The sequence below is a fragment of the Saccopteryx leptura genome, chromosome 1 (assembly GCF_036850995.1).
Source record: "Saccopteryx leptura isolate mSacLep1 chromosome 1, mSacLep1_pri_phased_curated, whole genome shotgun sequence".
NCBI lineage: Eukaryota > Metazoa > Chordata > Mammalia > Chiroptera > Emballonuridae > Saccopteryx > Saccopteryx leptura.
In genome coordinates this window covers 268,535,431-268,554,646 of record NC_089503.1, presented here as the reverse complement: position 1 = coordinate 268,554,646, position 19,216 = coordinate 268,535,431, and the positions used below count along the sequence as shown (strand labels likewise).

General features: G+C 47.5%; 1 protein-coding gene and 1 pseudogene across 2 annotated transcripts; one reads left to right on the top strand and one right to left on the bottom strand.

Moving 5' to 3' along the window:
- Positions 1-588: 588 nt before the first annotated feature.
- Positions 589-688, top strand: LOC136390290 (U6 spliceosomal RNA; annotated as a pseudogene).
- A 10,663-nt stretch (positions 689-11,351) lies between these two features.
- Positions 11,352-17,115, bottom strand: CD320 (CD320 molecule). 2 transcript variants are annotated; one of them, XM_066352373.1, is made up of 5 exons: positions 16,915-17,115; positions 12,931-13,035; positions 12,393-12,626; positions 11,943-12,095; positions 11,352-11,754 (listed from the first exon to the last, which is right to left on the bottom strand). In XM_066352373.1, exons 1-5 carry the CDS (start codon positions 17,027-17,029, stop codon positions 11,540-11,542), a joined length of 822 nt encoding a protein of 273 aa, XP_066208470.1. In that variant the 5' UTR covers positions 17,030-17,115; the 3' UTR covers positions 11,352-11,539. The 2 variants fall into 2 exon arrangements, with proteins under 2 accessions (XP_066208470.1, XP_066208459.1); XM_066352362.1 differs by having other exon boundaries at positions 12,910-13,035; positions 16,915-17,113.
- Between the last annotated feature and the right edge of the window lie 2,101 nt (positions 17,116-19,216).

Below are 19,216 nucleotides of genomic sequence, written 5' to 3'. Positions count from 1 at the left end.
CGGGCGCTAGAGTGGCTCTGGTCCCGACGGAGCAACGCCCCGGATGGGCGGGGCGACGCCCCGGAGGGGCAGAGCGTCGCTCCCTGGTGGGCGTGCTGGGTGGATCCTGGTCGGGCACATGCGGGAGTCTGTCTGACTGTCTATCCCCATTTCCAGCTTCAGAAAAATACAAAAAAAAAAAAAAAAAGCTAAAGCGAGTTACCATATGGCCCATTTGAAAACAGGGACTCAAACAAAATCTTGCTGTACATGAATGTTCAAAGCAGCACTATTCACAATAGCCAAGAAATGAGAACCACCCAAATATCCATCAACAGGCGAATGGATAAACTGTAGTCCATCCATACAATGGAATATTATTCAGCCATAAAAAAGAAATACAAATGCTACAACATGGATGAACCTCAAAAACATTACACCAAGTGAAAGAGACCAGACAAAAAAGGTCACTTTTTATGATTCCTTTTATTAATATATCACATATCCAGACTAGTTAAACCTATAAAAATAGAATGCAAATTGATAGTTGCCAGGGGCAGGGCAGGGGTGTGGCCCAGAGAAAAGGAATAACGGTTTAATGGGTAGAGATTACTTTGGCAGCACATATACTAAAATCGAAATACAGAGAAGATTAGCATGGTCCCTGCACAAGGATGACATGCAAATTTGTAAAGCCCTCCATTAAAAAGAAAGACAGAGAAAGGAAGAACTCCCAAATATCAGTAAAAATTAGAGCCGCCCAAAAGTAAAGGGACAAACAGGATATGACAGGCAAGTCACAGGAGTGGAATTTTAAAAACCTGGTTAAATATAATGGAATTATTCAGTCTTTAAAAGGAAGGAATTTCTGACACATGATATGACGCAGATAAATTTTGAGGACATTATGCTAAATGAAATAAGAAAAGGAACCACCCAAAAGTAAAGAGACAAACAGGATATGAACAGGCAAGTCACAGGAGTGTGTGGGCCCTAGGAAAGAAGATACCTACTAAAAAGGGTACTCAGTGGCCAACTGGGTGCAAATTATAAAAACAAAAAGAACACAGTCCCGGCCGGATAGTTCAGTTGGTTGGAGTGTTGTCCCAAAGCATGCATGTTGCCAGCTTAATCCCTGGTTAGGGCACATAGAGGCTCAGATGTTCCTGTCACTCTCCTGCTCTTTACCTTCCACTCTCTAAAATTAATAAAATAAAAAAATATCCACAGCCTAGCAGCGATTTCTACACAGGGGCCTCTTACCCAAACCACTTCATGGAAAAGTCTACACAGACCTGCCTGCACTGTGTTTCTACCATCTGAGACAGCCTTTATAAAGGAGTCCTGGAATCCTATTTCAGTCAATAGGACTGAGACTTTCCCCACCCAATCTGAGCTACACAACTATGTCTCCATTAGCTTCTTCACCAACCAAGCAGAGCGGTTTCATTCTGACCAATCAGGGCATCACCTTTTGGACCAATCAAATTTCAAGGATTTGGAACCATCATTTTCATGAAGATGGAGCAATCAGGGACCAGGGGGTCGGGACTTCTGTATATATCATATATAAGCCAGTTCCCTTCTAGCTTGGGAGTACACTTCCTCCTTCCAGGAAAGAAGGAAGATTTCTTTGGCTGAGCTGAACTGAACTGTTTAAGATATCTCAGTAGAGTGGAGTGGAGCAGACCAGTGCATCACAGCAGACTGGCACAGAAAGGAGCAGACCAGTGAGGAGCTGTCTAGCTAGAGAGGGGCCTGACCTCAGGGCTGCCTCACAACCATGATGTTTTCTTAGCTGTGCTGTTTTACACTGAATATTTCCCTTCTTCACTGCACCCCAAATTGGGGATTTCTGTTGGTACTGAATTGGCCAACAGGTTGACAGTGGATTTTTTTTTTTTTTTTTTTTTTGTATTTTTCTGAAGCTGGAAACGGGGAGAGACAGTCAGACAGACTCCCGCATGCGCCTAACCGGGATCCACCCGGCACGCCCACCAGGGGCCACGCTCTGCCCACCAGGGGGCAATACTCTGCCCCTCCGGGGCGTCGCTTTGCCGCGACCAGAGCCACTCTAGCGCCTGGGGCAGAGGCCAAGGAGCCATCCCCAGCGCCCAGGCCATCTTTGCTCCAATGGAACCTTGGCTGCAGGAGGGGAAGAGAGAGACAGAGAGGAAGGAGGGGGGGGTGGAGAAGCAAATGGGCGCTTCTCCTATGTGCCCTGGCTGGGAATCGAACCCGGGTCCCCCGCACGCCAGGCCGACGCTCTACTGCTGAGCCAACCAGCCAGGGCCGACAGTGGAATTTTTAAAACATGGTTAAAGCCTGACCAGGTGGTGGTGCAGTGAATAGAGCGTCAGACTGGGATGTGGAAGGACCCAGGTTCGAGACCCTGAGGTTGCCAGCTTGAGCGCGGGTTTATCTGGCTTGAGCCAAAAAAAGCTCACCAGCTTGGACCCAAGGTCGCTGGCTCGAGCAAGGGGTTACTCGGTCTGCTGAAGGCCCACGGTCAAGGCACATATGAGAAAGCAATCAATGAACAACTAAGGAGTCCCAACGAAAAACTGATGATTGATGCTTCTCATCTCTCTCCGTTCCTGTCTGTCTGTCCCTATCTATCCCTCTCTCTGACTCTCTCTCTGTCCCTGTAAAAATAAATAAATAAATAAAAATTTAAAAAAAAAAAAAACATGGTTAAATACAATGGAATTATTCAGTCTTAAAAAAGAAAGGAGAGGCCCTGGCCAGTTGGCTCAGTGGTAGAGCGTCGGCCTGGCATGCAGGAGTCCCGGGTTCGATTCCCGGCCAGGGCACACAGGAGAAGCGCCCATCTGCTTCTCCACCCCTCCCTCTCTCCTTCCTCTCTATCTCTCTCTTCCCCTCCCACAGCCAAGGCTCCACTGGAGCAAAGTTTGCCCGGGTGCTGAGGATGGCTCTGTGGCCTCTGCCTCAGGCACTAGAGTGGCTCTGGTCGCAACAGAGCGACGTCCCGGATGGGCAGAGCATTGCCCCCTGGTGGGCATGCCGGGTGGATCCCGGTCGGGTGCATGTGGGAGTCTGTCTGACTGCCTCCCCGTTTCTGGCTTCAGAAAAATACAAAAAAAAAAAAAAAGGAGATTCTAGCACATGCTATAATGTAGATAAATTTTGAGGACACTATAGTAAATGAAATAAGCCAGATGCAAAAAGACACTGTGTGATTCCCCTTATATGAAATCCCTAGAGGAGTCAACTTAGTAGAAGCAAAATATAATGATGGGTGCCAGGGTAAGGGAGAAATGGAGTTATTTAATGTATGTACAGTTTCAATTTTGCCAAATAAAAAGAGTTCTGAAGATTGATTACACAACAATGTGAATATACTTTTTCTTTTAATTTGTTTATTCTTTTTAGAGAGGAAGGGAAAGAGACAGAAACATTGATCTTTTTCTGTATGTGCCCTGACTAGGGATCGGACTGGTAACCTTTGCGTATCAGGATGGCACTCTAACCAACCAAGCTATCCAGCCAGGGCTCAATGTGAATGTATTAACCCTTCTGAAATGTACATTTAAAAATAGTTAATATGGGCCTGACCTGTGGTGGCACAGTGGATCAAGCGTCAACCTGGAATGCTGAGGTTGCTGGTTCAAAACCCTGGGCTTGCCTGGTCAAGGCTCATACAAGAAGAAACTATAAGTTGGTGGTTCCCGGTTCTCCCCCTGCCTTTCTCTCTATATACACTGCTCACAAAAAATAGGGGATATTTCAAAATGAATATGAAGCGGTAAAAAAAAAAAAAGCATTTGATTTTTTTTTATTAAACAAGAACATCAGAAAAGCAAATAACAAGTCAAAAAAAGTTTGATTATGTAAATGAGATACAAAACCAACTTTTATTTCATCAGTAAAAATGTACTATACAAAGGGCTGAGAGTACTGGAATATGTGCACGTTCCCTCATCCCCTAATTCTTGTGAGCAGTATATCTTTTATCTAAAAACCAATAAATAAAATCTTTAAATAGAAAAGATGGTAATTTTTACATTATGTGTATTTTCACTACAAATTTAAAAAATGAAAAAAGTCAGTAAACTAGGACTAAAGGGAAAGTTAGTCAACTTGGTAAAGAACATCTACTCAGCCTGACCAGGCAGTGACGCAGTAGATAGAGCAGTGGTAGTCAACCTGGTCCCTACTGCCCACTAGTGGAAGTTCCAACTTTCATGGTGGGTGGTAGCGGAGCAACCAAAGTATAAATAAAAAGATAGATTTAACTATAGTAAGTTGTTTTATAAAGATTTATTCTGCCAAACTTGGCAAAAATCTGACATAAAGTACTTGGTAAGTAATTATTATTATATGCTTTAACTTGCTGTAACTCTGCTTTATAAATTTTATAAAGTAAAGTTACTTTCCTACTTTATAAATCATTACTGTGGAACCGGTGGGCGGTTAGAAAATTTTACTACTAACAGAGATACAAAAGTGGGCGGTAGACCGTGGATTAGTCTGCGGGCCGCACAAAATTGTTCCGCGGCCACATGCGGCCCGCGGGCCGCGAGTTTGAGACCCCTGCCTTACATCCTTCACAAATCAACTCAAAATGGACCACGGACCTAAATGTAAAATGAAAAACTGTAAAACCCCTAGAAGATGACAGAGGGAAAAAATCCAAATGGATTTGTTTGGCGATAACTTTTTTTTTTTTTTTAAGTAAGAGGAGGGGAGATAGTGAGACAGACTCCCACATGTGCCCTGACCAGGATCCACCTGGCAATCCCGCTCTGGGGCCAATGGTCAAGTCAACTGAGCTATCCTCAGCGCCCAGGGCCAATGTTCGAACCAAGCGAGCCATTGGCTGTGGGAGGAGAAGAGGGAGAGAAGGGGGAGAGGGAACGGAAGAGAGATGGGAGAGAAGGAGGAAAGAAGGGGGAGAGTAGGGGGAGAGAAGCAGATGGTCGCTTCTCTTGTGTGCCCTGCCCAGGAACTAAACCCGGGACATCCATATGCCGGGCCAACATTCTATCCATTAAGCCACTGGCAAAGGCCCCTGGTGATGACTTTTTAGATACAATACCAAAGGCATGATCTATGAAAGAAAGAATTGATAAGCTGGACTTAATTAAAATTTAAAATTTCTGCTCTATGAAAGACATTTTCCAGAGAGAGAGAGAGAGAGACAGAGAGAGAAGATAGGTTCAGACTGGGAGGAAAATTTGCAGAAGGCATCTGATGAAGGACTCTTATCTAAGATTTACAAACAACTCTTAAAACTCAACAGTAAGTAAACAAACAACCCAATTATAAAATGGGCCAAAGACTATTAAAGAAGATATACAGACTGCAAATAAGCATATGGGAACACAGATGTCATCACACATCATATGTCATCAAGGAAATAAATGTAAATAAAAACCCCAATTAGATACTGCCACACACCTGTCAGAATGGCCCAAAATCCAGAACACAGACACCAAATGCTAATGAGGATGTCGGGCCACAGGGAACTCGTACTTGTTGCCAGTGGGAATGCAGAATGGCACAGCCACTTTGGGAGGTAGTTTAGTGATCTCTTAGCAAACTACACATACTCTTACCATGCTATCCAACAACCATGCTTCTTGGTATTTACCCAAAGGAGTCAAAAACTTACATCCATACAAAAACATGCACATGAATGTTTATGGCACCTTTACTCATAATTTTCAAAACTTGGGAACCACCAAGATGTCCAGTAAGTGAAAGGATAAATAAACTGATACACCCAGACAATGTAATGTCATTACTCATTGCAAAAAAAATCTAGCCATGAGAAAACAGAGAGAAAAGTTAAATGAGTATTACTTAGAGAAATAAGCCAGTTGGTAAAGCCTACATAATGGAGGGCCCCAACTGTATGACATTCTGGAAAAGGCAAACTATGGAGACAGGAAAAAGACCCATGATTTCCAGGAGTTGGTGGAGGCAGAGATTTTAGGGCACTGAAACTACTCTATATGATACTCTCATGGTGGATACATGTTATGGTACATTTCTGCAAACCCATAGAATGGACAACACCAAGAGTGACCCTAAAGTAATCTACAGACGTTCGGCGGCTATGATGTGCCCATGTAGGTTCACCAGTTGTAACAAAGGTACCACTCTGCTGGGGGATGCTGATAATGGGAGAGGCTGTGCACATGTGGGAGCGGGGGGCACAGGAACTCTGTTCTTTCTACTCAATTTGCTGTGAATCTAAAACTGCTCTAGAATATAAAATCTGTTTAATATTTTTAAAAAGACATCTCCCCTAGTAATCAAGAAAATGCTCACTGAAATAGTCACAAGATATATTCTCCAACCATGAGATTGGGAAAAAAAATTTTTAAGTTTGATAATATCAAAAGTTAATGAGATTGTGGGGGAAATGTTACTCTCCTGGGAAGTGTGGCATGGGCCTTGATACAACTTGTTTTGGAAGACATTAGGCACTAACTGAAAAAAGGGAAAACACCCTGACCCCACACACCAGCACTGCCTAAGGATGTGGAGGCATGTCCAACTGGGAAAAAAGGGAAAACTACTCTAAAAGAAAATAATATGGAAATGTACTAATAAAATACACGTTTCGATGCTATGTATCACTATGAATGACATTCCTATTATCAACATGAATACGTACCAAAAGCATTGTTGAGTAAAAACCATCTTAAGGAGATGGAAAGAATGGGGGAATATACAGCTCAATAAAGGACAGAACCTAGGATGTAACAATCAAGTTTTATCAGTATCTCAAGTAGCAAATTATTCCCATTTTATTCAGGTTGACAGCAAGAATAGGAAAAAGGGAACAAGAGGGGAAGAACACCGAAGTTCTTTGAAGAGGACAGTTTATAACCTACAAACTGAAACCAGATAGGGCTACAACATGGATGAGCCTAAAAAGCAGAATGCTCTAAGAAGCCAGACACAAGGCCACACATGTGTGATTCCACTTATCCACTTACGTGAACTATCCAGAACAGACCAATCTGCAGGCAGGATGTGGATAAGTGGTTGTCAGGGGTGGACGGTGGGAGACGGGAAGTGACTGCTGATAGGGAGTGGTTTCCTTTATGGAAGATGAAGATGTCTTGGAAATAGATGGAGGTGGGGGTTGCAAAGCATTGCAAATGTACTAAATGCCAGTTAATTTTATGTGAATTTTTCTTGATTTAAAAAAAAAACAAAGGAAGATACCCTGGCCATTTGGCTCAGTGGTCAAGTGTCAGCCCAGCATGTAGATGTCCTGGGTTCGATTCCTGGTCAGGGCACACAGGAGAAGCAACCATCTGCTTCTCCACTCCTTCCCCTCTGACTTCTCTCCCCCCCTCCCCCCCTTCTTTTCCTCCTGCAGCTATGGCTCTATTAGAGTGAGCTGGCCCTGGACACTGATGATGGCTCCATGGCCTCTGCCTCAGGCTCTAAGAATAGCTCTGTTGCTGAGTAAAGTAACAATGCCCCAGATGGGCAAAGCATCACCCAGTAAGGGGCTTGCCAGGTGGATCCCGATCAGGACACATGTGGGAGTCTGTCTCTCCCTTCCCTCCTCTAACTTAATTAAAAATAAATAATAAATAAAGGGAAGAATGGTGAGAGTTGGACAGGACACACATAGGCCCATCTACCCCCATCCCATCTTTAATAATAAAGCCCCTGTCTCACCCACACCAAGCCCTCCAGGCCACCTTCTCCAGCCCACCAAAATCTCACCAGGTACTGGAACCTGCACCCACTTGTCCACATCCCCCCCTCAGGGACTCCAAAACACCCTCCTTTTTACCCCTGGACCCTGTCTGGAGGTGATTTTCACCGGGCTGGCTGCACAGGACAGGATGGGTGGCTGGCAGTCAGAATGAGTCCTGCTTGAAGAAACAAAGAGCTGACATCCAGCGTATAGTGGGGGAGTGGGGGACCATAATGGATGGACCCTGTGATTGCCCTGGTGTGCAGATTACAAAATGACAAAGCAGCAACTGAAAGAGCAAAGCTACCTGCCTACAGTTCACCAGCTGGCTCACTGAATAGGGAGACCCCCACCCAGGTCTGTTCTTCTGTGGCAGCTGGTTTACAAAGATGGCTCCACAAACTGGACCCTCCCAGTGTTCATGTCCCCTCCACCTCACCACACACATCTGAACTCTATCGAACCAACAGAATGTGACAGAAGTGATGCTGGCCCAGTTCCTGGACACCTGAGCTTTAGAAGGTCCAGCAGCTTCAGCTCTGCACTTAGGGGAGCCTTGAGTTGCCAAGAAAGGATAGTGGCCATCCTGCTCCGGTGGCCATGTGGAAAGGCTACCCAGAGAGGCCACATGGAGAGGGGGGAGCCCATCATCCCAGCTGTCACCCCAAGGCACCAAACATGACAGAGACAGTCTGGAGGGTGGTAACATCCAGCTAGCCCATCGCCCAGAGGACAGCAGCTACCATCAGATGGAACAAAAGAGCTGGTAGCCATACTGGCATAAAAGCAGACATATTGATCAATGAAACAGAATAGAGAGCCCAGAAATAAACCCATGCTTGTATAGTCAATTGATTTATGACATGGGAGGGAAGAACATACAATGGGGTAAAGACAGTCCCTTCAATAAATGACATTGAGGAAACTGGAGAAATACCTGCAAAAAAAATGAAACTATCCTGACCAGGCAGTGGTGCAGTGGATAGAGCATCAGGCTAGGACGCAGAGGACCCAGGTTTGAGACCCCGAGGTTGCCAGCTTGAGCATAGGCTCATCTGGTTTGAGCAAGGCTCACCAGCTTGAGCCCATGGTCACTGGCTTGAGCTCAAGGTCGCTGGCTTGAACAAGGGGTCACTTGCTCTGCTGTAGCCCCCCAGTCAAAGCACATATGAGAAAGCAATCAATGAACAACTAAGGAGACTAAGGAGGGGCAACAAGGAATTGATGCTTCTCATCTCTCTCCCTTCCTGCCTGTCTGTCCCTATCTGTCCCTCTGTCTCTGTCACACACAAAAAAAAGAAAAGAAAACCTGATGTCCGGTATGCTATTTTCATTTCAGAATTCGGCTGTGAAGGACACTCCACGACTGTTCCCCCTCTGGGTTCAGCCTTGTTTGAGATTCAGGAATGTCTGATTCTCAGATAGCCTGTTTCAGTCTGTCCCGTTTCTTGGGGAGGCCTGGGCCAGGATCAATCTATAGGTCTTGTTTGAGTAGAAACACCTTCTCAAACTCTCCCTCCCCTCGGATTTTTCCCATCCCTGAGATACCCTTCTATTTTTCCCTAATTCTCACTGTGGGCAACATTCAGTAAGAGACTTACCGACCTCACGCTTAAGCACTTGATTTTCTATTGCAGCATGGCCTGATCACAATATAAATTAGGGGAACAGCAGGGAAGAACGGATCTTTTAGTCTGAAATTCCTTAGTTCCTTGCCTTCTTTAAACACTTGTAATCCTGATCTTGCAATCAATGAACAACTAAGGTGAAGCAACTACGAGTTTATGCTTCTCATCTCTCTCCTCCTTCTCTCTCTCTCTTTCTAAAATCAAAAAATAGCCCTGGCTAGTTGACTTGGGTAAAGCATCAACCCAGCATATGGATGTCCAGGTTTCAATTTCCAGTCAGGTTACACAAGAGAAGCAACCATCTGGTTCTTCCCCTCCTGCAGCCAGTGGCTTGATTGGTTCAAGCATTGGCCCCAGCACTGATTGCTCAGGTGGGCCAAATGCATCAGCCTCAGGCACCAAAAATAGCTCAATTGATTCAAGCATCAGTCCCAGACAGGCATTGCTAGGTGGATCCTGGTTGGGGTGCATGTGGGAATCTGTCTTTCCCCTCCTCTCACTTACAAAACTAAAATAATAAATAAATAAATAAACAAACAAACAAACAAAAATAAACAGAAACAAATTCATAGATACAGAGAACAAAATGAGGATTGCCAGGTGGGAAGTGGGTTGGGGAAAAGGTGAAAAAAGGGAGAGATTAAGAAGTACAAATTGCAGTTACAAATTAGTCACAGGGATGTAAGTACAGCATAGGGGATTATAGTCAATAACAATGTAATAACTATGTACAGTGTGAGGTAGGTACCAGACTTATAGGGGAATCACTTTGTAAGTTATATAAATGTCTGACCACTATTCTCCTCAGCTGAAACTAATATAACATTGAATATCAACTCTAATTCATATTTATTTGAAAAAATTGAAAAACTAGGCCCTGGCCAGTTGACTCAGTGGATAGAGCGTTGGTCTGGCATATGGATGTCCCGGGTTTCATTCCTGGTCAGGGCACACAAGAGAAGCAACCATCTGCTTCTCTCCCCCAGGCAATCCTAGATGAACCACTCTCGGGCACTAATAAAGGCAGAGCCATAGGTCCACCTTCCTGCCGCCAACCAGGCTCTGGGGCCCTGACCCTGCCATGAAAGCTCCAGGACCATTAGTAATAAGTCTTGTTCCTCGAAATTCCCTGATGGTTGCGGCTGAGGTGCATCCTGGAATCATGTTAAGAACAATAAGCGCTGGTCCAGCCACACGGGCTCCGGTCAGAGAAATGTCTGTGGGGGCAGCACTAGTAATAAGGACCCAGGTGAGTGTCTCAGGCATTCCTAGCTGAGTGCATCACTGTCACCAGGCTAACAGGTACACGGTAAACAGTGCCTATGCCGAGCCAGCTGAAACTATTCAAACTAGCAGTTCAAGCCTGCTTACCCTGCCTCATCCATCCGTTCTGGTGGGGACCACAGTCAAGGCTCTGGCCCACGTTTCTCCGCCCACCGTCTGCCTCCCGACTGACCATGGTGCTTCCTTGTTTGGCCCTGACTGCAATGGCAAGCCCCTCCTCTTAGTGAGTTACAATGTGTCTTTTTTTAATTGATTTTAGAGAGGGGCAGGAAGGGAGAGAGAGAGAGAGAGAGAATTTGTTGTTCCACTTAGTAATGCTTTCATTGGTTGCTTCTTGTGTGTGCCTGGACTGGGGACTGAACCTGCAGCCTTGGTGTACTGGGACAGCACTCTAACCAACTGCGCTAACCGGCCAGGGTCCACAACATATCTTCTCAATGGCAGTCCTTCCCTGCTCTGTTGGCCTTATCATACCTGAATAATAAAACCTACATTTTAAAATGGGGTGGGGCAGAGGTTAGCTTCCATCTCAAAGACAAGGCAGCCATGACAGATGGGATCCCCTCAGACCCCAGGAGGCAATGCCCAAGGTCTGCTCTCCTTAAAGAAGCCTATGGGTAAGGCTGACTGCCCCACTGCCACTGCTCTGAGTCCCAGGAAGCCAGATGCAGAATGGCCAAGGAGGCGCCCAGGGCTGGGTGCCCCACCACAGAGGAGGCTACAGCCCAGGCCCCAGGCTGCCTGGGCAGAGAGACACAGAGACCCATTGGCAGGATGTGAAATAAGTTTAATCACCACCCTCAGACCAGGTGGGGCAGCCGCAGTGTCTATGCACGGATCACCCCAGAGCGGCCTGGGGCCAACCCCTTGGTTCCAGCTGGGACATATTCTCCATCCAGGCTCCCGACATTCAGGAGGGTCAAGCACCTTCAATTTCCAGGGTCAAGTCTGTAGGTGCTTAGGTCTGCAGTGCTGTGTAGCCAGAAGAACCCATGTCTGAGGGCTGGTGTGCCAGCAGCTGTGCGCGTGTCTCCACAGCTACCACACTGAGGGCTCCGGGAAAGTGATGACAAGAGTTCATCCTCAGAGCCTTGTTCGCTGACAGCAGCCCCTGAGAACAGAGCCAGGACAACACCAGCAGAGTGGCGGCAACCAGACCTGCACTTAGCACCACTGTGGGAACAGACAGATGGGAGCGGGTAAGGGAGTGAAAAGAGCCCACACACACCCACCAAGCTCCTAATGCATAGGGATTAGGGTCTGCAGCCTGCCCCTTCCCCAAGCCCCAGATCCCAGGAGCAACTGCCCCAGGCCCAGGGAGCGGAAGTGGGAGTGGGAGTAGGAGGGCCTACTCATCATACCGGCAGCTGCGATAACCCCATAGGCACTTCGATTTCTGGACTGGACTGAGTCCTGCTCCCTGACAAAGGTGACTGTGGCATTCCTGAGGTAGGTGACAGTCTCCAGTGTCACAGGGGTCCCCACAGACATGCCTTCCTGGAGGGTCTCAGTTCCTGCAATAAGTCCAGGCATTCATCAGCTGGGGAGGAGGCACACATGGCATGGGGTATGAACAGGTATTGCAGACGACTGAGGGGGACCTTAAGGCTCATCTTCCATCCCAGACTGAGTGAGACTGGTGAACACTGCTACCAAGAGTGACCTTCACTGCCCCCACAGAGATGCAGACAAGAGCAAATGCACATGCCCATGTCCCCAGCCTGCTCACCCACCAGAAGGTGTAAGACATCCTTATCTAACAACCAGCCCTTCTCACCGCTACAGTCACGATGAGGTCCTAAGGCACATACCACAGCCAAGCTCATCGCTGGAGTGAGGACAGTCTGGATGGCCGTCACACAGCCATGTGTGTGGGATGCAGGCAGTGCCCAGCGGGCAGCGGAGCTCCCCTTCCAGGCAGGGCTGGCTGCTACAGTTGGGAAGGTTCTTGTTGATGCCACCGGGGCAGTCATTGATGCTGTCACAAGAGCAGGGGCTGCTTGTGGGTGGTGGGCACTGCCCATCCTGGGTACACAGCTCCATCTCTGGAGAACAGGGTCAGTTACATCCCAAACACTCCTGCAACAGGCCTAGGTACTCCCCACATCCCATCCCCTGGCAAGCCTCTGGTTCCGAGACCATACTAATTCCCAACTCCCTGTAAACCCACCTCTTCTCAAGCCTGTGACTAGACTTCCCTCCTTAGAAGCCTCAGCCATCCTCAGACTCCACCCCACTGTGCCCCCTGAAAGCCACATCTCTTCTACAAGCACTGTCTCCTGTGGTCCCACCCCCCTTGCAAGCCCTGCCCCAGGCGTGGCCACTCACTGCACTCCTCCTCATCACTGCCATCAGGGCAGTCCTGGTCACCATCGCAACGCCATATAAGGGGCACACAGTAGCCTCTGATGCGGCACTGGAAATCGGAGGGCGGGCATGAGCCTGGGCTGGGGCCTGCAAGATGAACACAAGTGAGGCCTGGGAGGCCCAGGTCCAGACCCTCTCCAGAAATCCAGTGGTCACAGGCAGCAACCACTGGGAGATAGGCCAGGTTCCAGGACACTGGAACTACACTGGTGGCTTCCCTTTGCAGAGGACCTACTATTTGTGGGGTTGAAGCCAAAGAGTTCACAGCCTCACCATGAGGCCTACTGGCAGGTTCTACTGCGATCCCCATTCTACAGAAAACACTGAGGAGAAGAAAGGCGGCAGGACGCACGGCAGAGAAAAAGTTTGAGCCCAGATCTCACTGATCCCAGAGTCATTACCAGGCTTCAAATGGCTAGATGGTCTCCCCAGGAGTCTCGCCAAGCTTCATGGTTAAAAAGACTTGGGGAGCCTGACCTGTGGTGACGCAGTGGATAAAGTGTCCACCTGGAATGCTGAGGTCGCCAGTTCAAAACTCCTGGCTTGCCCGGTCAAAACACAAACAAGAAGCAACTACTATGAGTTGATACATCCCACTCCTCCCCCGCTGCCTTTCTCTTTCTCTCTCTCCTCTCTCTAAAATCAGATTTTTTTAAATTAATTAAAAAAAATTTTAATTCAGTGAGAGGAGGGGAGGCAGAGACAGACTCCCGCACGTGCCCAGACCAGGATCCACCCAGCAAGCCCACGAGGGAGCAATCTCTGCCCCTCTGGGGCGGTGCTCCATTTCTCAGCTACCAAGCTCTTCTTAGCACCTGAGGCAGAGGCCATGGAGCCATCCTCAATGTCCAGGGCCAATTCGTTCCAATCGAGTCATGGCTGCAGGAAGGGGAGGAGAGAGAGAGAGAGAGAGAGAGAGAAGCGAGAAAGAGAAGCGAGAAAGAGAGGGGTGGAAAAGCAGATGGGCACTTCTTCTGTGTGCTCTGACCAAGAATCAAACCCAGGACATACACATGTTGGCCCGATGCTTTACCACTGAGCCAACTGACCAGGGCCAGTAACATCCTAAAATAATAAAATAAAAAGACTTGGGGAGCCTGGCCTGTAGTGGCACAGTGGATAGAGTATCGACCTGGAACAATGAGGTTGCCAGTTTGAAAACCTGGGCTTGCCCAGTCAAGGCACATAGGACAAGCAATCAATGAACAGCTAAAGTGAAGCAACTATGAGTAGATGTTTCCCATCTCTCTCTCCTCTCTGTACTGATAAATCTTGAAAAAAAAAAAAAATTATTCAGGTAGGGGCCATGCCTCAACCTATCCTGCCCTGGATCAGGCTCATGGTCAGGGTCAGCAGGGCTCATGACATTCCACCTATTTAACAAAGGGGACTGAGGCCCTGGATAAAGGACCTGGGTAGTCACCAAGATTTGTCAACTCAGCTTCTAAATCTCTCCCAGATCTGACCATTTTCCACATCCTGAATGTACTAACCTTTTCACTAGGCCCCCGCCCCAATCTTCATTTGGACACTGGGGACCTCTGAGTCACATCATTTGGTCACCCACCTTCACCTGTCCTCTGCTCAAAGCCATCCCAATGCCCCAACATTCTCACAACCAAATCCTACCTGCTCCATGTGACCCATAAGGCCTAGCGCAGCCCTGAACCCTTCCTGGAACCTCACTTCCTTCCATATTTTCCTCTTCCCAGCCTCCTCACTGCTTTTCTAAGAGGCCTGGCTTATTTCCACCTCAGAGCCTTTGTCTGGGCTGCTCCCTGGCCCAGTGCACCCTTTCCTCCCTCTACTCTGTGCCTGGTTCTTTCCTCCTCAGCCTTCAGCTCTCAGTCTGTTTACTGGGAGGGGTCTGATGCCCCTCTGAGATTCCTGAGTCTCTGCTTCCCATTTATAACAATGGTCCTTAAACTGATATGGAATAGACTAGACACTCATTGTGTCAGAACCATGACCTTGTGATCAAAAGCCCAGGACTGTACCTGACAATAAGTAGACACAGGTCATACTCAGATGAGAACTGAGCCTTCCTTGACCCCCAACAGTGAAGCTAGGGCTATATGCTGATCTGGAGGAGCACAGAAGAACTGGAACCAGAGCCAGCAAGCAGGAGTTTAAGGGACAGAGCAGGGGAGGAACCTTTAGGGCTTCCTCCTAGGTGTAGCCTGACAGGTGGCAAATATCTGGTTTGGCCACAGCCTAGACCAGTGGCAGTCAACCTGGTCCCTACTGCCCACTAGTGGGCGTTCTAGCTTTCATGGTGGTCAGTAGCGGAGCAACCAAAGTATAAATAAAAAAATAGATTTAACTATAGTAAGTTGTTTTATAAAGATTTATTCTGCCAAACTTAGCGAAAATCCGACATAAAGTACTTGGTAAGTAATTATTTTTTGTTTGTTTGTTTTTGTTTTTTTTAATTATTTTATTTATTTATTCATTTTTAGAGAGGACAGAGAGAGGGAGAGAGAGAGAGGGACAGAGAGAGAGAGAGAAGCGGGGAGGAGCTGGAAGCATCAACTCCCATATGTGCCTTGACCAGGCAAGCCCAGGGTTGCCGGCGACCTCAGCATTTCCAGGTCGACGTTTTATCCACTGCACCACCACAGGTCAGGCCTATAAGTAATTATTATTATATGCTTTAACTTGCTGTAACTATGCTTTATAAATTTTATAAAGTAAAGTTACTTCCCTACTTTATAAATCACCATTATTGTGGAACCAGTGGGTGGTTAGAAAATTTTACTACTAACAGAGATACAAAAGTGGGCAGTAGGTATAAAAAGGTTGACTACCCCCGGCCTAGACCCACTCACTCCATTTGATGCTGGTCTGCTTGCCTCTTCCACCTTTACTCACAGGGGCCTCAACCTCCAAACACCGCACTCTTCAGAGCTGGCCCCTCTGCAGACCACCAGGACCAACCGCAGCTGTAGGCCACAGAAGTCCCCGAGCTGGGTGGAGTTCAGAAGAGCTGTAGACAACCTGGAGCCAGATTCCTTCCCTGCCCATGGGAGACTGGCGATCTCTTGACTTGGCTTCCTCACCAGACCTAACCAGTCTTGGCCCAGACAACTAATGACTTCTCTCCCTTGCTTGCTGGAGTGTGTGTTCCTATGTAAACTGAATAGCAGAGTAGAGTTGACCATGCCTCATAAGTTGGGGTGCCAGACCAGTGACTTCCCCTCCCAGCCTGTTTTCTCACCTGTAAATGGGGAAGTTAGGAGCCCCTACCTCAGTGTCCTGAGGAAACTGTGTGTAAAGGGTTTGGTACTAGGTTAACATGAGTCCCACCTTCCTTGAAGGAACATTAAACTTGAAAAGGCAGCAGACAGATAAGAGGGAACCTACGGAGGAATGGGGTATGTGTGTGAACCTGAGCTCACAGCTTAAAGTCAGGGCACCTGTGCAGAGGCCACTCTAACCCTCCCAGCTGCCTCTGGGAACCTGAGACAGCCACCAACATCACAGTGGCCAGGGGTCATAGGGAGGGAGAACGTGTTCTCTAAGGATGGAGGAGGAAAGTGCAGCGACTGGAAAGGGGGTGGGGTGGATGACGGCAGAAGAATCAGCCACATGGCCTCAGCTCAGGTATGGGGGTTTGGAAGGTGCAGCTGCTGCGGTAGGTACTAGGTACCAGGTGACCCGCTCTGCAGTGTTAGAGGTCGGACAACCAGAGTGTGCAGCAAGCCTTCCAGCCCACGCTCGGCTGAAGGGCGGCTTGGAGGTGACAGTGGGTCACTACAAAGCAGAGCAGGCGCCGGGTATGTGCAGGGCCACAGCAGGGTAGTTAAAGGTAGGCAGTGAATTCCTCCATCGATAGAGGTTCACAAAACCTCCGGGCTAAGGAGTCCACAGCCACACGCAGGAGGGTCCAGGACAGACGTGCGGCGCAGCCAATGGCAAGGCGGTGCCGGTAAGCACCAGCAGGTCGGCCTCGCGGAGCTCACTCACCTATAGCCTGGGTCGGAGATTGGGTCAGGGCAGCCTCCAGACCCAGCCCGAACCCAAGCAGCAGCCGCAGCGCCAGGCCCAGAGCCGCAGTCTGCAGCGCTCCTCGCGGTGCCATCTAGCTACTCAACATGCCACCCTCACCCATCGCAGGCCGGCTACCAGCCTAACCTTCCCAGATCCCAGCGCACATGCGCATGCAGTCCTGGGCGGGGCCCAAGGCAGACGGTGGGGTCCTTGCCTACCGTATAAGTCCGAATATGAGGTGACTCTCGATTTTAAGCGCTTCCTCATTTTTCCCAATAGCAAAAGGTAAGGGGTAGGGATGTAAATGAACCTGTCGGTGTCTACTTGCAGTACTTAGCGTTCTCTACATGTCCTGCAGCAAATGTACTGCCTAATTATCTTATTTAATATGGCACTCACTCCCCTCAGGAATACCCCTTACCCGCTTTCCAACTACTTCATTCTTGCATCCAAGGTATTATATATTTTAATTTTTTTATTTATTCATTTTAGCGAGATGGAGAGGGACAGGAACATCGAGCTGCTTCTGTATGTGCCCTGACCGGAGATCCAACCAGCAACCTGTGTTTAGGTACAATGCTCTAACCAACCGAGCTATCTGGCCAGAGCTCAATGTATTATATATTTTTATTTATTTTGGCCTAATGTCTGATTCCCCACTGAAATGATAGGCCTAGGAGATCAGAAATATTTTTGTGTCCCCAGTGCCTAGGACACTGCTTCCTACCTAGAAGGCTCTTAAACATAAACGTCCAGTTCTTGCCTTCCATCCTAGGTCCTATGCCTGGCACCTGGATATGCTCTCCCACACTGACTCATTTCATTTAGTCATGCACCCAACAGAGAAGTGTTATTCTTCACTTTGGAAACAAGATATGCCAAGGTTAACCCTTGGGTTTTCACCTCTCACACTCACCCAAGAAGCACAGAAAATAGTTTCTGCAGGTTTCCTAGCCAATCTAATGCATTTGCTTTTTTTTATTTTTTTGCATTTACTTTTTGAAAATATTATCTACAGCTCTGCCTTCAGAAGCAGCACATCCTATAGCCAGCAAGACTCCACCCAGACAAGTCACTGTTCCTCAGCGTTAAGAGAGGCATACTAGTATATATCACCCCCCAAGTATCCTGTGAGGTCACACTAAAACAGATTTTCACAGAAGGGACTCTATTTACAAGTTGATGGTACACTTCACTATTTGAAAATATTGGACGTTATAGCTTCTTTTGGAGTAGTTTTATATATATATATATATATATATATATATATATATATATATATATATATATACATATATATATATATTTTTTTTTTTTTCAGAGACAGCGAGTCAGAGAGAGGGATAGATAGGGACAGATAGACAGAAACTGAGAGATGAGAAGCATCAATCATTAGTTTTTTGTTGCAACACCTTAGTTTTTCATTGATTGCATTCTCATATGTGCCTTGACTGGGGGGCTACATACAGCAGACCGAGTGACCCCTTGCTTGAGCCAGTGTCCTTGGATCCAAGCTGGTGAACTTTGCTCAAACCAGATGAGCCCATGCTCAAGCTGGTGACCTCAGAGTCTTGAACCTGGGTCCTCCGCATCCCAGTACGACGCTCTATCCACTGCACCACCTCCTGGTCAGGCTGGAGTAGTTATATTTTCTGATAATAATCTATTCCCAGTGGAAATGAGGTAAGAAGCAAAGGTGCAAGGGTACAGAGGCAGGTGGAAAGAGTGGCATACAGAACTGTGGGGTAGGGGTGGAGAGAACAGCCTCAGTGGTTCAGCATCTTGCTCACAGAGACAGCTCGGGTCCAGGGAGAAAAGCTGAAGCCATTTTTTTTTTTTTTTTTTTCTGACAGAGACAGAGAATCAGAGAGAGGGACAGATAGGAAGGGAGATGAGAAGCATCAATTCTTTGTTGCGGCACCTTAGTTGTTCAGATTGCTTTTGGACTGGGGTACAGCAGACCAAGTGACCCCTTGTTTGAGCCAGCGAACTTGGGCTCAAGCTGGTGAGCCTGTGCTCAAGCTGGTGACCTCAGGTTCTCGAACCTGGGTCCTCCACATCCCAGTCTGACGCTCTATTTACTACACCATGGCCTGGTCAGGTTAAAGCCATTCTTGAACTCTCCACACTTCAGTTCTTCTGTTAAGGAGGCTTGACAACAGCTCCAGGATTGAAGGAGCTGAGATCATGTAAAGGAAACATTCAGAACAGTACCTGGTGCACAGATCAGGTATCAGACCTCTTTCCTATTCTACTCCCTTAGCAAATTTCAAGTTTG

What these genes read in the sequence shown, in the direction of transcription:
- CD320 (XM_066352362.1), bottom strand. Translation starts at nt 17,029, where the DNA reads ATGGCACCGCGAGGAGCGCTGCAGACTGCGGCTCTGGGCCTGGCGCTG. An exon ending in ATCTCCGACCCAGGCTATAG is followed by an intron (nt 13,036 to 16,914) that starts GTGAGTGAGCTC and finishes TTCATCTTGCAG; the next exon opens with GCCCCAGCCCAGGCTCATGC. An exon ending in CAGTGATGAGGAGGAGTGCA is followed by an intron (nt 12,627 to 12,909) that starts GTGAGTGGCCAC and finishes CCTGTTCTCCAG; the next exon opens with AGATGGAGCTGTGTACCCAG.